The 17,099-nt window shown below is 43.2% G+C and overlaps 1 protein-coding gene across 5 annotated transcripts in view; it reads left to right on the forward strand.

Annotated features, from left to right (window-relative positions):
* The window catches only part of TMCO6 (transmembrane and coiled-coil domains 6), a 184,348-nt gene that overhangs the window by 9,047 nt on the left and 158,202 nt on the right, over positions 1–17,099 (forward strand). For all 5 annotated transcript variants that reach the window (XR_011194155.1, XM_069199391.1, XM_069199389.1 and 2 more), the window contains exons 2-4: positions 7,311–7,436; positions 10,774–10,892; positions 11,912–12,018. Coding sequence is in view for 4 of the 5 variants with exons in the window: in XM_069199391.1 (XP_069055492.1) it covers positions 7,352–7,436; positions 10,774–10,892; positions 11,912–12,018 (311 nt within the window). In the remaining variant the exon portion in view is untranslated. The remainder of the gene's footprint in view (positions 1–7,310; positions 7,437–10,773; positions 10,893–11,911; positions 12,019–17,099) is intronic.

Consider the following 17,099-nt stretch of genomic DNA (forward strand, 5'->3'; position numbering starts at 1 on the left):
CCACCAGTATCTGACCTATTGGCTTTGCCAATCATTGTTTATTTTCATGTTTCCCATAATCTTGTTAAATATGATTACATTGATTTTCCAATATGATTTTATTTTTTTAGCATGCATCAACACATTTTGCTAGAGGACACTTCAAAGAACTGGTACCTAAAATTTCACTCTGCTTTCAATCTTCTTCAAATATTTGCATCTCAACAGAGAACATTCTGGGAACATTCCTTGTAGTTTCATATTGTTAAACTTTGCAAACGTCTGTACATATTTTCATAATGGAACAATCTCATTAATGCAGTCAGAGCTTACAACATTTCCTTAAAGCGCCCTCCCTAATAATAAAGGGTTTGCATAAATTAATCCTAAATACAAGTACGAACAGCATTAACATATGGACACAGATATTACTCTTAACTGCAGACAATGCCCTTCCATGCTTTATTATGTGGTACTGTAAACTTGCAGCCAAAGGGTTTGTGCTGCAGAGGGTTGGGGCTACTTGGACAAAATAAACATGAAAACTTGTAGTCCTTGACCACCAACAATATGTCCTGGGTGTCGGGCTATAGGAATTCCATATCCCTGTGTAGTATCACCAAAATGTGAAGCATATGTCTGTTGTGTGCCAAACAGCTGTTTGTGCATTTTTCCTGCAGCCTCTTCAGCTGTTAGGAACTGCTTGGCTCCCAAGATAGCTGACTCTTTGTTCTAAACTTCTACATCAGGTATCAGATTTAGCCTGGTAGTGAGTGATCAACCCAACTAGTAGATGTCATCCCGTCACTTGTGATGAGTGAGTCTCTGAATTCTGTGATAATATTTGCTAGATAATTTTACATTGTTATCACTCATTTATGTAAAAGGGATCCCAATGGTATACAAGCATTTGCAATGCAATAAGTCTCACATTTTCTTGAGTTAGAGCCATTGGCATTGTAAATTAATAACTGGACTTTTCTTGCCACATAAATTGGTCAACCCTGTCTCATAATTTTGTCTTTTTTTACAATATAATTCCAGTGGCCCAGCATTTAACTAAAGCACCTCCACTCATATACAATTATCATATAAACCTTTCTCAGAAATAAACTTTTGGCATTAGAGTGTAATGCTCAAAGCACCATAAAAAAATATAATTTGGGATGGATTGGAAAGTGAAAGGAAAGAGTGAGTCGGGAGTAAAGATGGAGAGGACAAGTGGCGTAGTAACGGTGCCATGGGCCCTGGACTAAGAAAGGAAATTGGTTGACTGCAATTTCAGTAGGCAAATACAGCACTAATTAGAGTTGAGTGAGGTCCAATGGTCTCTGGGCCCTGGTGCCACTGCACCTGTTGCTCCATTGATAACTAGGCCTCCGGAGAGAAAGCGGAAGAGGCAGAAAAAGAGAAGCAAAAGGAGTACAACAGACAAAAGGAAGTAAGAGAAAGGAAAGAAGAAAGATCTAAAAAAAAAAAAAGTGAAAGGACACATACCGAGTCAAAGGAAAGAGCAAATAAAGACAAAGAAAGAATAAACGAAAGAGGAATTTGTTTTTGAAAGAATGAACACCTGATGAAGAAAAAAGAGGAATGAAACAAGGAAAGAAATAACCACGTTTTTGCGAGTTTGAAAGGAGGTAGCAAGAGGGAAATAAAATTTAAAAAAGGAGAGGAGTAGAAATAAACAGTTGAAAGAGAGTGAAATTATTAATGTGTGGATTTTAAGAGCTGGAAAGAGAAAAGTGAGGGAATAAGGAAAACATTAAACAGAGTAAAGGAAAGAACGGAGTGAGACAGGTGAAACAGAACCTCCTAAATAAATATGACAGCTAAGAATAAATTGAATTGGCTCCCCTATGTCCTCAAACAGAAGTCAGTGTGGAACAGCAGGGGCCACTACAGACCAGCAGGAGGTGCATTAGCAGAGTTGTATGTGAACCCCAATACAGTAATACCGGGGCGCTTCAGATCAGGATTTGGGGTATAGACAGAGCTGTGTCCCAACCCACCGCTAGAATAACAGAAAGGCAGCAGTTGAGGAATGAGAAACGGAGCGCAGTGTAAGTCCTGGTATTAGAATATGGGGCGCTGCAGGTCAGGGCTGAGGTGCACTGACAGGGTTGTATGTGGGCTGCAGTATTGGAATAGTAACGGCACACCAGGTCGATGGTGAGGTATGTTAATGGAGCTATGTGTGGAACCTAGTATTGCTGTGCCAGTGTTGCTGAGTGTTAGCCTGGAGGTGAAGCTGCAAGTGGGGCCCAGTATGGGAGTGGCATTGTCTCTGAACCACAGAAGCAAGGAGTCCTGAAGGGAGTGTGTGTGTGTATGAGCCTTAGTACTGAGAGGAAATGTGCACTGAATATTAGAATTGATGGATTCTGGTGCTGTGGTGGTTCCCATCAACAGTGGTGTTGGATGTTAGACTTCAGGTGCACTGGCTGAGCTGTGGTTTGCTCTTTTGGTCTAGTATTGGCTTGGCAGTGGGACTGACTATTAGAATTGAGCTGCTGTAATGGAACTATATGTGAGCGGGGTCCCACTATAGGAAAAGAAGTGAGCTTGCCGGGGTAGAACTGAGGTGCACTGGTGGAGTTGTGCCCGAGGTCCTAGTACTAGAACAGCAGAGTGTACTGACTTTAAGAACTGAGGTGCTCAGGCAGACAGCGTGAGTGGGGTTCGGGCACAGCTGAGGTGCTTGGAGTGTGTGAACTGAGGTGCACTGATGGAGCTTTGCGCGATGTCCCAGTACTGGAACAGCAGAGTGTACTGCCTAAGAACTGGGGTGCTCTGGCAGACAGCATGTGTGAGGGCACTGGCACGGCTGAGGGCTTGGAGTTTGTGAACTGCGGTGCACTGATGGAGCTGCGCCCAAGGTCCCAGTACTGGAGCAGCAGAGTGTACTGACTGCAAGAACTGAGGTGCTCTGGCAGACAATGTATGTGGGGTTCTTGGCAGTGGCATGGCTGAGCTCTAGGAGTGTGTGAACTGCGGTGCTCTGATGGACCTGCCCCAAGGTCCCAGTACTGGAGCAGCAGAGTGTACTGACTGCAAGAACTGAAGTGCTATGGCAGACAGCGTTTGTGGGGTTCCTGGCATGGCTGAGGGCGTGGAGTGTGTGAACTGTGGTGCACTGATGGAGCTGCAAGTGGGATCCCAGTATGGATCAGAAGTGGGCACTGTCTCTAAGGATTGCAGAGCCCTGTTATAGCTGGGTGCCTAGGCTAGAAGCAATTACAAGCGATCCTCTGCCCTTGCTCTCAGTACACAGGCAGGCATACTTGATAAAGCAAATCCAATCCCAGTAAAAACCAGACTGCCCATGAACAGGACCAAAGACTAGTCCACAGCTACTTATTTCACTGGAACATAGATCTCTGAAAATCGATCTACAAAAGTGATCAAGGACAAGCGGAATCTTAAAAAGACAGTCACAATCGGAGTGATCTTGTGGCAACACTAAAGCATTATCAACAAAATGCAGCATCTGAAGCAGAAGCAAATACCAATCACGACTCATGATTGCAGGAAATGTGGTTGTTGCCATCAAGGCTCAGGTAGCCCAATATGAAGACAGTGAATGCTTCCTTATCAAGCCCATCAAAAATGTTAAATCCAAGAACCTCTTCAATTCTCCTAGATTTGTGGTAGTCCACCGGGTAGCTCTAGAGTCCTTGGTATGATGTTACTGAAAGCACAACTCTGTGCCAGCTTCATGCATGATGTCTTTCACCCACCTTTCTAAGTAGGATGAAATCCTGGTAAACGTTTTTTTGACGGAAATGAGCAGCTGATCTTTATCTTGCTGTCTTAGATCATGTCTTTGCCTCATATTCCTGCAGGTAACACTCCAAACAAAGTTTACTGTTAGTGAACCTAGAATATACAAAAATAAGACTAGTATTGGACCTCCTACAATTTAAATTTAGAAGCTTCCGTCTAAAACCCTCTCACAAGAAATAGATTCTAACAAATCTGTCTAGCCGTTGCTCAAGATAAGGTCAGCCTTATCCGTCACAGCCTAAAAAGGTCAAAAACTTTTCCCCATATGGTGAAATTCTTGCTGATGGCTGGTCTTAACAACTTGACCTCCATAAGGATACTGCAAACCAATGGGGACGAGCCAACTGAATTACCATACACAAGCTCATGTCCTGCCTGAATTGCGCTTTTGATGGGGTTCCCTGATCAACAAACTTTGCCATGTATTCCTACTTTCGACAGGGAATTAATAATGAACACAAAAATTCTGAAACAGGGCTGTGGTTCTCTCCAATATTATGAGTCTCAGCATGCCAGGCTGGTATGTAAGCCTGGGGCTCAGGAATGCCTAAGGAATTTGTCGGTCTCTGCCAGATGACTCAGGGAAGAATGCCTAGCTATGAAATTCTTCAGGCTTCTAGTTGCTGAAGGCCTTCTATAACCACTAGATGAGGTGTTCCTGCTGTGCTTTGGAGAATTGAGATTTTCCTAGGCTTGGTGTCAGAAAGGCTAGAATTTTATTAAAGACACAGAGGCGAGCATTTTGCTCTCTTTTCATACTTTTTTCTTAACAGCAGCCAAGCAGGAGAAAACTACATTACCCAGAAAAAATGGTAAAGGACTGCAAACGGTGACATCACAATAGAACAACCAATAGTACCTCGAGTAACCACTAATTATCTTGACCGAAAGCAACAAATCCAGTCGGATTAGGTTGAGGTAGCAGAAGTGGAAGAAGGCATTGGATCTGCAGAATAAAACAGACCAGGGAGAGTTAATGAAACATTGGGGGGATAATACTTGGCTCCGTGTCTTTAATAAAAGCTAGTCTTTCTGACACCAAGGCTAGGTAAATCTCAATGTGAGACATTATGACTGAAAATTAGGACAATATAATAACCTTTTATAACACTAAACACTTATCAAAACCCTAAGAAATACAATTTAAAATAATAGTTCCTAACCATTGCCTCAAAGAAATAGGAAAGGGTTAATAGAGGCAGGAATTAAAGGGAAAAGAACGGCAATAAAGAGACGGGCGTGTAAAAAGGAAGGAGTCACTCAGTAGCAAGGACTACAGACCAGGAGGAGCAAATGAGAAGAAAAATTTTACCGCAAAGCGGTTCAATTGAGAAGTCCTTTAGAATACGGCAAGGCATTGTGGGAGGTGTCGGTGAAAAGCTCCCTGAGGAGCACAGAGGCCGAAGTGCTTCAGACAGGAAAACGCTCAAGTTAGAATGCTTGAGATAGAACAGATCTTACCAGGAAGCAAGTGCGTGTTTGCAGAGGCAAGTAATAATGTCCCAAATATATTAATAAAGCAGTAATAAACAAGCGTGTAACAGAATGATAACCAGATGCAGTGGAAAATTTTATTTATCTTGACTGCGAGCAGCAACAAAACAGGATTTGTTGCTCTCAGTCAAGATAATTATTGGGTTACGCAGCGTCCTATTAGTTCTATTGTGATGTCACTGTTTGTAGCACTTTACCAGTTTTTTTTCTGGGCAATGTAATTTTCTCTTTCTCAATTGCTATTAATAAAACGCAAGAAAAGACCGCATAATATGACCCTCTGGTCTTGAAATAAAATCTGATTCAGAATAAGCAATCTAAAGAGTTGTGAAGAGGTGCTGGCTACTACCCTTTAGTTGCTCATAGCGGAGACTTTCGCACCAGAGCTATTAGATGTCCTTCCAGGTGTCATCAAGAAAGGCTGGAAGGTGTAGCTCACTCAAGTCCATGATTCCTGTAAGTGATCTGTTACCTGAAACACAGCTTTAACCTTTGTCTGCAACTCTGGATTTAGCCATGATGCAAAGATTCCCGAAGTTGTCTTGTGATTTTTGTGCCTACAGTAGGTTAAGATCAGCTAATATCCAGGATTCGGTGGCCTAGAGTAGGCTAGATATCAACTGGTATCCAGCATCTGTGGGTCTAAAGTAGGTTAGATATCTGCTCGTATTCAGGATCTTGGGCCTAACTGATTCTTGAGAGGCATGGTAGTTCGTGCCTAGTCATAGGACTGACGATGACTTCATGTAAAAGGAAAGGCATTTAACGTAGTTGAAATGCCCTATGTAAGTGACAGAAGAAATTGTTGCATGCATTAAGTCAGAAAAGCCTCCTTTGCTCTCTCTAGGCAATCATCGACTCCAGGTGTTTGAATCTGATGAAAAGGACAGAAATGAGGCTACAGGATGTGGGGATTATTACATTTCTTATATATATTGAACTATCCTTAGTTTGGTTGTCAGGCATGCTTAGTAAAAAGTCATAAAATAATAATGCTGTAATGTAATAATGCTATGATATGGAGATTTATATGTATGTTTAGTAAAGTGTTTTAGTGGTAGAATGCAACATGTGACTAGGTTTATATATCTAAATACTATTTAATGGTGTATTTGACCTAAATGAATACCCTAGTGGCCCACCATATCCTTCTAATGACCGGGACAGTATTACTTGGGGGCACACTGTGAATGCCTGAAATTAGCTGCCACACGTGGGCATTCACGTTGAATAGAGAATCATTGAATAATCATTTGCTCAACAGCAGTTAAGAGTATTTTGGTTTGCATAAACTAAGCCTAAATACGTTTCAGTTTGTTTATTTTATACAACAAGTAACCTGCAAATTGAGTTAGAGAATAAACCATACAGGTGTACCTTGGAATGTGATTTCTGGCACACGCCAGAACATGGAACCATCTGTGGGTACTGTTTACGTAGTGTGAAGATTGGGTGCTGACATGACTGGCATAATTCAGTCTCCAGTTATTCACTGCCAGGTCTGATACATATGTATTTGGATGTCGGTTGAGTACTTAACTGACAAATACATTGTGTAAAATATACTTTATAATGCACTGGAATAGTTTTACAGTGCATCTCAGCTGATGTACATCGACAATGATGAGAAACATGAGATGTGCAGAATGGAGCCTTCGAATTTCTCTTAGGTAGATGGAAGTTCTCCTGACCTGCTCTTTGCTACTTGTGGAACAGTGTTGGACACCCTATTTTAATCTGTCTTTGGGTACCATTCCAGATAGTGTTTGAAAGTAATACTAAAAATTTATCACACACAGGCTTGCATTTTTTTCATCTGACAGAAGTCAGAATCAGCAGGTGATAATTTTGGAGCCATCAGAGCTCCATTGGTGTTCTATTATTTTTATATTTCAAGAAGACTATGAAATGCCCAAGTGTAAACATAAATTAAGATTGTTATTTTTTTTTTTTGTCAGAAATCCTTATTATTTTCCACAAACTATCTGAGCCAACAATATATGGACCTTCTCTGATTAAACTGGTATCAAATAGGGTTTTGTCTCTTTCAGATTGTACTTGCTGTGCACTCTGGCATCTGCTTTCAGTAAAGATGTGGGGCAGGGTGAGACTGCGACAGAGACCAGCTGAGACATGCATGGAGGAGCTGAGATCCCAGCGACGGGAAAAAGAGATGGGTAAGTTTGATATGACGTAACCTTCTTTTCGTTTATTGATATACGAAAGCCACTACAACTTAAATGACTGAGCCAACAAAACATATTGCCTAAAAGTGTTTTTCTCCTGAAAAGAGAAGCACTTTTTACCGGGGTAGGACCCTCTTCCCTAGGGTGCGAGCAAGAGATCCTGTTCAATGTTTGGGTATGGGCATGTGAATGTGTTCCTGCAGATTCTTTTGTGGAGTCTCAGCTAATATGTCAAGACAATTTGAGGGACTTCACTGGCTCCTTGAATTTCAGACTGGATGTCCACTGTGTGTATGGCATGGGCTGAGTGGTGTGAATGGAAATTCTTGCAGAGGGGAAGTCCAAGTATGATGAAATAGGGACTCTGAGTATCTATAATGTAAATGTAAATTTGCACTTGTATAGCGCACTACTCACCCGTTAGGGTCTCAAGGCGCTGTACTCGTACCGCTATGGAACCCCTCCTGGCTTTTCCCTGTGAGGTGCCCACTCCTGGGCACCCCCAGGGTGAAGCCAGGCATCCAAGCGCTGTTGGGGCCGTTGTGGAGATTTAGCAAGCTATTGCCCAGAGTTGCAGAGTGGGACCCATTAATTAGATTAGGCACTGAGGCGAGAATTATCTGGTCCAAGGGAATTGAGCCCAAGACCTGCCGAAGCGGGACTTGAACCCTGGTCTTGAGCCAGATCTCTGCTTCAGGGTCTGCCGCTCTAACCATTGTGCCACACTTCTCCACTGGAATGGAGTAATAGGCAATGTTGTAAGAAGCTGCTGAGCAGGAAGATCATCAGAGTTGACCTTCGGAAATGATCAAGTAGAAAGGACAAGGGAATCAATCAATCAATCATATAATTTGTAAAGCGCGCTACATACCCGTGAAGGTTTCAAGGCGCTGGGGGGTGGGGGGGGGGGGGTTTGAACAGGACCCTCTGGGATCCATGAACTGAGAGGGTAAGAGTTTGACTGTCTTGCCTAATCAGCGAACAGCTTTTCTTATAACTTTCTTGGTGCCATGAAGTTCCTGTGGTATGGGGAGAAGCATTGGGGACACACTTTTCCCTCCGTCGCCATATTGGGTAATGATTGGGCATTATGCCCAGTTCTTGGCTGAAGTCGAGGATTTGTGTGCTCCTCCCTGGCATGTATGTTTGGCCTGGAGTTGAAGGGGTAGGTAGGGAAAAGGGCAACCAAATGACCGTCCAGCCCTTATACACAGCTGTGGAAGGATTCCCTTTTTGTGGTTGAAAGAAGCGATCGCTAGGCCTTTAGTCAGGCTAAGAATAATTTCATTTTTGGAACTTGGCCCACAGGCAATGCCGACCCATTTTGAAACCCCCTTATACCTTGGAAAGTCAGGAAGGCTGAAGCTAAGGTTTTTTTAAATGGAAATCTCTCTCTGCCCGCCTGGGAGACAAGCACCAAAGCTGTGTGGCCTAAACGACTTCCCAGTTTTTCATTATAGTACTATTTACATTAGTACTTCACTGTGCTGCAACTCATGCATTTTTGTGTGTGTTTATTCCCGACAATGTTCACAACTGCTGGATCAGAGAGATTTTAAATCCTTTTGTTTCTGAAAAACGATTATGCTGCATCATAATCCCCGTTTTGTGAAGTATGTTTTATTGTGGGAAAATAACCTCTCTCTCTCTCTCGGTTTGCTTTCGGCTTTGATTGTGAACATTTTCATATTCCCGATCAAATGAAGAAGAAACAAGATGGCCACTATTTCAGAAGCTTTACACCAATCACATGGCTTCCTTTTTTTCTTTTTGTGACCATCACTTTTATTCCCTTTGGAAACATCAGACAGTAAAATGTATTTTTTTAATTTTTCCTATCTTCACAAAGAGTAACCAATTGAATAGCTTATGCATGCACATTTGAAAAACTGCATTTTTGAAAAACTTTCTCTAACTCCTGAATGGAAATGCTCAAAACCAGTAAAAGGCAACTAACAGAGTCAATCACTACATGCCTACAAAGGTTTATGCACTTTTCTTCAGCCTTTTTCTCTGTTTTACTGATAAAGCTTACTATAACAGTCAGCTTAGGAAACAGTATTTTGTGGGGCCCCCTCTTATACTTCTTGGAGACCTCTCATCCTCCCACCCCCGCCTTTAACCAGTGTGCATCAAAGTTGGCAAAATCCAAGTGAGTGTACTAACGTTTTGGTTTTGAAAGTTGGTACATATGATTAAAATAGGGTCTAAATTGGAAGCAGAGTGAAAATGCCCTTTCTTATGGAACTTCACTTTCAGTCTTAACTGAAACGTACATGAGGAATTTTACGGTTAGGTCTTAGATTATTAAGTCTTAACTAAATGTTATAAAAAATACTTTTTGTCTATAAACTTTTATCGATCATGCAATTCATTACATATGCAAAACCATTTTTGAACGTTGATGTTACAGAACCTATATTGTCTTTGTTAAAAATCTGTTTTTAGCTACAAGGTGTCAAGTCTATAACATTTTGGTGAAAATTACATTATTGGTCACATCATGAAGTATGTCTCCAGGGATGCCATTGATTATCTTGTGCTTGAGGTTTTAATGTCACGTATGATAGCATGTGCTGTCATGACTTGTGTGTTTGAAAGTGTGTAACATTTGTGTAGCGTTTATTGTGTATTGCCTGTAATTGGTGTAGAGGGTGGCCAAATAGTCCACGCCCTTCGTGCAGGCCTCATACCCTGGGTAGTAACTGGTCAAAGCCTATGGACGACCTCAGTAGTCCATGGGTCACATGTTGTAGCCAATCACAATGCATTGTAGACAGTCATTCTCAGCCAATAATTAGCTGAGTATAGACTCTGCCATCTTTCTGCATGGATTTCTACATAATACTTTAATGGGGGATGAAGCCATGAAGGTCTGGGAAAGAGCAAATTCTGTTAAGCACCTGCATTTATAAATATCTGAGTGGTACTAACTGTTTCTACCATAGGAAGGATCTTATTTTAAAAGGAAGTGCGTAACACAAGTGTGGATAGAATTAATCATCCCGTGCAGTCTGTTTTCTGTTGAGGAGGTTACTGACTGAGATACGTATATTTTGGACTTCGATAAATGTACAAAGGCTGCACTCTGTGCTTCTAACTTGTATTTATGTGAAAGGGTTTTAGTGCACATCTTATTCTTTTGAAACTATCGCAAATTAAATATTGGACACAGTCTTAGTGGCATGTAATTTAGGAATTCCAACAAACATATTTGGTTTATATGAGCCCGTCAGATATTCAGCTGGTCTCTTTTTGGGTCGGCTGATGAGGGCTATGTAATTGAGGTGATATCAGAATGGAGCTGGGTTTATGTCCTCTATTACAGCCCTGAGAAAGGCGCGGAGGGAACAACATCTGATCAGTAGAAGGCTGGTACGAGACATCCTGGAACAAGAAAAACCGGATGGCACAGCATTCGCAGCGGAATCTCTCTCCCAGTTTCAGGTCTGTGAGTTTATAGCTTCTTTTCTGTAATGTATGTGCTAGTAATGATCGATTGGCCTCCTAAACCGTAGCTCTTACATAGATTTGAAAACATCAAACGTGTTTCTGCCCATTATGAGAACACAATGATCTTAGGATGTAAGTCCGATACCAAACATGCAGCTTCAAATTAGGAGTACATTCTGTCAGTACCATGGACAGCTATAGCAATAGCTTTATAAAACTCTGTTCGCAGGCAGTGCTTTTAGTTTGCATGTTCAGCAGTAATATTAAATGCACCGAATTACAAAAAAAAGGGTGTCTATATGTGTGTGTGCGTGTGTGTATTTTGTCGAGACCTAGTAAGAAATTGGTTGCTGGCCACATGCTCTTTTTGCACAGCACGGTGATGTGACCCAATCATTTTCAGTTTTGTGTTGGGTCCAGCGCCGCGTAAAAAGGACATTTGCAAGTATTGCCAGTACTCCTGCCCATCAGTCGTGAAGAGGCATGATTCCTCGTGTGAATCCTTGTGAATGGCTGCAAATGCAGGAGTGAAGGAGGAAGAGCAGCAGGCTTCTATCTCTGCATTCATAAAATTCTGTCATAGCAGTCCCTGTCCCTGTTTTGAACCAAAAGGTATACTACATTAAAATGTGACACTTTGTGAGGGGACAGTGGTCTTACTTCTACCTCCCCAAATGCCCACATTTTACATTCACAAAGTGAGTGTCCCTCGTGGTTCCAAATAGAATTGGAATGGATGGTGGAACGTGGTTTACACGTCGCTGAATCAGTCCCAATACATTGAACACATTCCTGTGAGTTGTAAGAAGATGGGCTTTCCTTGCTCCTCCTTGCTTACAATTTCAAGGGCTGGTAATTTGGGCATTGTGAGTCACAAAGTGAGTTCCCACCCACAGTGATTTGTACACTGCAATTTTAGATTTTAGCGTTTGCAAAGCCTGCACTTTAACTTTTGTGACTGTAAAAACAATTACTACATCTGACTCACAGCATTTCTTTTTTTTTTCTGTAAGGTTGACCAGCTTCTCAAGGATGTTCAGCATGGGCCAGAGCGATTGAAGTCCTTGACACTCCTTCGAAAGTGTCTGCAGTTCAAAGAAGGACCGCAAAACTTCATAAGGTAAGAATGAAAAATTTCCTAGCTTTTGTTACTGAACGTTTCAGTTCTGTTAAGGACATGGAGGTGAGGATTATGCTTTAATTCCTTCGCTTTAATCAATAGCAGCCAAATTCAAAACTTTACAATGAACTACAAGTCCCAAGAGTCTTTGGCAATGTAACAAACAACAACCAATCAAATGTAAGTATTAGTGTATAACCAATCAGGCCCCAGCAGAGCCCCATATAGTACATTATCCATGTTGACTCACCCTCTTTTGTCACGCAAGATCAGTCTACATGTATCCATCATGAATCCTGCTTCCCCAAATTAGTCCCTAGGAAGAGAAAGTTGCATCAATACCAGGTGCCACATCGGAAAATCTTACAAAAGTACTTCTCAACATCCAGTTCATAACAGAGGATGATAACATTGTCATAGTAACAATCAGTAACATAATCAGGAAAGGTTATTACCTACCAGTCAGCAAGGTTCTCGCTCGCCTCCGTGTCCTTAATAGAACTGAAACTTTCCGTTACGAAAGCTGGGAAATTGTTCCTTCTATGTCAGGACCGGAAGCGTGGATTATGTTGGTTCAAAGCTTGCTCATGATTAAATGAGCCAAATCAAGCACTGGCTTAAGATAGAGCCTCCTAAAAGTGGAGTCTGAAGACCATTCTGTGCATTCAAAATATCTTTCAAACAGGCACCCAGGAAAAAAGCCTTCGAGGCCATTGCCCCTTGAGCAGAATGTGCTTCAAAAGTCTTAAGTTAAATGCCAGCCTCCTGCATGACCCATCTTACCCACCACGCTATAGCAGGTGAAGATACTGCCTTGTGCCGTTGCCACAATGCAGTCAGAAGTTGGCGTTCACCAGGTGGGCGAAATTCAGAAGACATCTCTTCGTATGCCTTGAGGCATACACACAATGTAGGGGGAATCAGGAAAGGCTGGATAAAAAATAACCTTAGTATTTCACTTGGTTCATCTACTTACCATAAATGAAACTCCAGACGGAGAGATGGTGCACCTGCAAATGTCTCTGGCACGACCATCCAGTACCCTCCTGCAAGAAACCAGGCACAAGAGCAATGTTAATTTAGCTGAAAGCTCCTACCTGGACAAGAATCTATTTGGTTGTCAGGACAAGAAAAGTTCAGCACCTGGTTGACATCCTAAAGAGCCAAATAACATGGTTCTGGGGGAAGAGAGAGACAAATCCCTGTAAGGAGGCGGTGGACTAAAGGGTATTTCCCCCATTGGAGAGCCATCTACTGGGGAATGTCCTGCCGAGATGGCAGAACGAAAGGTATTAATAAATTGATACTCTAGACCTTCTGTCACCAGATATTAATTAAGCAGTTGAAATACATCTGCGACCATGGGATCCACACCCCTTTGCAAGCACCAGCCAGTCCAGCGTGTCCATGCTGACCTATAGCGCTTGACCGTACTTTTGGCCCAGGCTTTGGGCAAGAGTTCTTCAGTTTGTTTCAAAAGGCCCGGGTTCGACCATCGTCCCATTTAGTCCACCACACCATCAGGTTCAGGGAGCCTTCCATCACCAGGGGCTGTGGGATCCGATTTGGACTGAGAAGCAGATCCTGCAGCAGGGGGAGATGGCTTAGAAAATCCCAGGAAAATTCCAGAAGAACTGGAAAACAAACTTGAGACCTCCAAAAAGGTGTGATCAACACTACTTCTGAGCATTGCCTCCTGATTTGCTCCAAGGTCCTTGCAACCGGGTCGAGGGCGTAACCCTTCTTCTGGCTCCAATCTTGAAGGAAGGCGATATTCGTCTCCAGCGGGTCCGGGCTCCAACTGTAGAATTAGGGTAATTGGTGATCCAGCTGGGATGCAAGCAAGCCTACTGAAAATCGTCCCCAGCATTCCTGAAGCTTGGCAAAGACTTCCAGAAGCAGTTTCAACAGGCTGGAATACTGATGATGACGAGAAAGCCAGTCCGCTATCTGGCTCGCTTGCCCTGGAAGATATTCCGCTGGGACCAAGATTTGATGGTGCAGACAATACTGCAAAAATTTGGTTGCAAGATTGGAGAGAATCTTGGAGTGAGTGCCCCCCAGATGGTTGATGTAGTGGACCTCAGACACGTTGTCCATCTTGAGGAGGACGCATGACTGAATCCTGTCCTTTGTCCAACCGCGAAGGAGCAGCCAGAAACAATTGATAGGTAACTCCTGTTCTTGAGGAAACCAAGAGCCACATGTGGAAAAATCTCCATATCTGGTGCCCCAACCTGATCTGCTGGCGTCTGACTCTATAATGAGAAGTACAGCCGAACTGAAAATCGCTCTCCCATTCAGTGCTTCTATGCAGGACAAGCCACCAGCCGATTTCTTCCTTTGCCTCAACAGACCGAGACACCAGTTGGGAGTAGATCCGTTTTTTCCTCAAATGAGAGGCCTTTAACATATGTAAGGCCCAATAGTTTAGGTCCCAGAAAGATGAGTTGGCTGGGCAATGACAAGAGCCCCACCAGGCGATCAGTGTGCCTCAGGGAGGTGCGAGGTTTGGCAAGAGTCTTCCTAACTTCGTTTCGAATGGCAGGCCACTTGGAAAACCCATGTGGTAGACTTTCTTTATGGATGACTGGGCCTTATCAAGGGAGGTGATGGTTTTAACAAAACTTTACCAACTCCTTGATAAAGTGTTCCCTGAATAGCCCCCCTTTTGCAATGGGCCCGTCTCCCACGTTACGCGGTCCCCGAGCTTTGGGTCCACTTTAATCAAGAGAGATCATTGGTGTTCAGTGGACATCGCACAATTGGTGTTACCTAAAAGGTTGAAAGCACCCTTAAAGGGCCTCCAGGGAAATTCGGGCACCCATGGCCTTTGCGTCTTCTGCCATATCTAGGATTTTGGTAAGGGGCCTGGCAAGCCCTCCAGGAATGATCAATGCCCTTCTTCAGATCTTTATTGAACTTTGCTAGGATAGTGGCCATTTTGGGGTCAATTTCAGGGGGGTCAGGGCAACCTTATTCTCCAAGGCAGGGCATGGGCATTCCACCAGAAGGTGGTTATGGGATTTTTTTCTGGGGGCTTCCTAAGGCAGCTTGTAACATAGGTGGCTACCTTCTCCACCAGGACCCACTCTGAGGTCATCAGGATCAAGCATGTCTGAACCTTGGTCCTGGGCTGTGGGATCTGCTGTGTAAAGAGAGGACAGGCACCCTGGTCTGGAGGGACCGCCTCCTCATCTGAACCCAAGGAGGATTCCTCATCCTGGAGTCTGAGGTCAGAGGGGGTTGGTGATCCAAAGCTGGATCAGAAGAACCCAGAGGGACTGATGAAAGGTTTTTAGCCGAGAAAGCCTGTTTAAGTTGAGCAAAGGCATCATGATCAATGCCATCCTTGCAAGGACACTTAGAAGGGATTGGATCTGGATTAGGGAAAGGGAGGGGTCCACTGGAAGATCCCATGGGTGAATTGGGCTTTAAAATGGGATTTAGAAGGTGGGCACAGGCACAGACAATTTGGTCTGCTAGCCATTGCTCCAGGGGGCCCATGGCCTCTGCCACCACCCACTAAATTGAAGTGTCATCCACCTCATCAAAGTAGTCATCTCAGGGTAGGAACATTAAGGGGTACCTATGTGACTGCTGATCCCCAGAAAACTCCATGAAGGTGTGAAATAGGCCATGAAAGAAGGGGCGCAGCGCAATATGACAAAAGCGCTAGAGTAATTAAGGAAGCGCAAAGGACATCAGTGGGAGGAGGCAGGACTTCCACTGAACGTATGTCTCAGAAGGCCTGGAAGGCCAGCTGCCAATGTTTGCTGATATATATATATATACTTAATAGTGCTGTGGAGTTATGACTCCAGCAGAGTTTGGACAGACAGCTGCTGATGTATACTGAATAGTGCTGCGGAAGTATGGTTCCAGAACAGTTTGGGCAAACAAGCTGCGATGTACGGCTTGGGGTCCAGCCAAAGATTTTAAGCGTGGGACGGTCCACAATGAGGTTCAGAGCCCCGTGACACTCACCGTAGGTGCAGGCTGATCACAGGGAAAGGCGTGGGAGCGTGTCCCAACTATATTCAATATGTATGCTGCTGCTACATTGCAGACCCGGCAGTAGTATTAACACGCAATACCAACCCTGATGCAGGTGTCTAGCAAGGAATATAAACCCCAACAAATTGGGGAATCTGTCTCCAGGTCTCAGGCTCCAGGTGAAGCTGCGCGCTACTCAGACTTCACTGACAGGAGAAGTCAAAAGTTGTGTCCACTCTTGGGGCCGAATCTAGGCGCCACCTAGCAGGTGGAAGACCGCACGGCGGTGAAGAGCTGCACCAAGTAGATTTGCTGCGATAGGAGTACACGGTCTAAAGGCAATAGCAACACATGTCCCGCACACATAGGCAATAATTTTAGGTGCACATTTAATTATTGAAAAAGAGGAACTAGAAATGTGACTGCGAGCAGCGAAGAAAGAGGCTGAGTCAACATGGATAATGAAGTACACGGGGCTCTGCTGGAACCTGATTGGCTATGGACTAATACTTACATTTGATTGGATGTTCTTTGTTACATTCCCAAAGACTCTTAGGACTTTTAGTTCATTGTAAAGTTTTGAATATGGCTGCCATTGATTAAAGCGAAAGAAGTTAATCATAATCCTCGCCTCTGGTCCTGACATATAATTGATTGGTAGTTCGTGAATTAGGCAGTGACACACAATATAAAACAGGTTCTAGAGTTCAGACACCAGATATGACAGACTATTATTTTAGCAATTGATGTTCTTTTTTTAATTCATCCGTTCTTTGCTATGTTTCTGGTTTATGTTTATAATACACATTGTTAATTGCTTTTTTGTGCACTCCTGGTTCTAAAGTAATTTGTTGTACTGAGCAGCTTATTCTGAATCCAGAATGCATGCTACCTGCAGCAAACGTACATTGCTTGCTTCTGTTTCCCGCTCCAAAAATAGATTTAGAGGGGAAAAATGTCTAATTCCAGTGTCTCAAAACAACATGCTTACAATGCGTTTTTTACTTTTTGTAAATTGTACAGAAAGAGTTGCTTCAGGGACGTGGTAAGTTTTGTCATTGATGCAGTAAAATGACTCTTCTCTT

This window comes from Pleurodeles waltl, chromosome 7, assembly GCF_031143425.1.
Source record: "Pleurodeles waltl isolate 20211129_DDA chromosome 7, aPleWal1.hap1.20221129, whole genome shotgun sequence".
NCBI lineage: Eukaryota > Metazoa > Chordata > Amphibia > Caudata > Salamandridae > Pleurodeles > Pleurodeles waltl.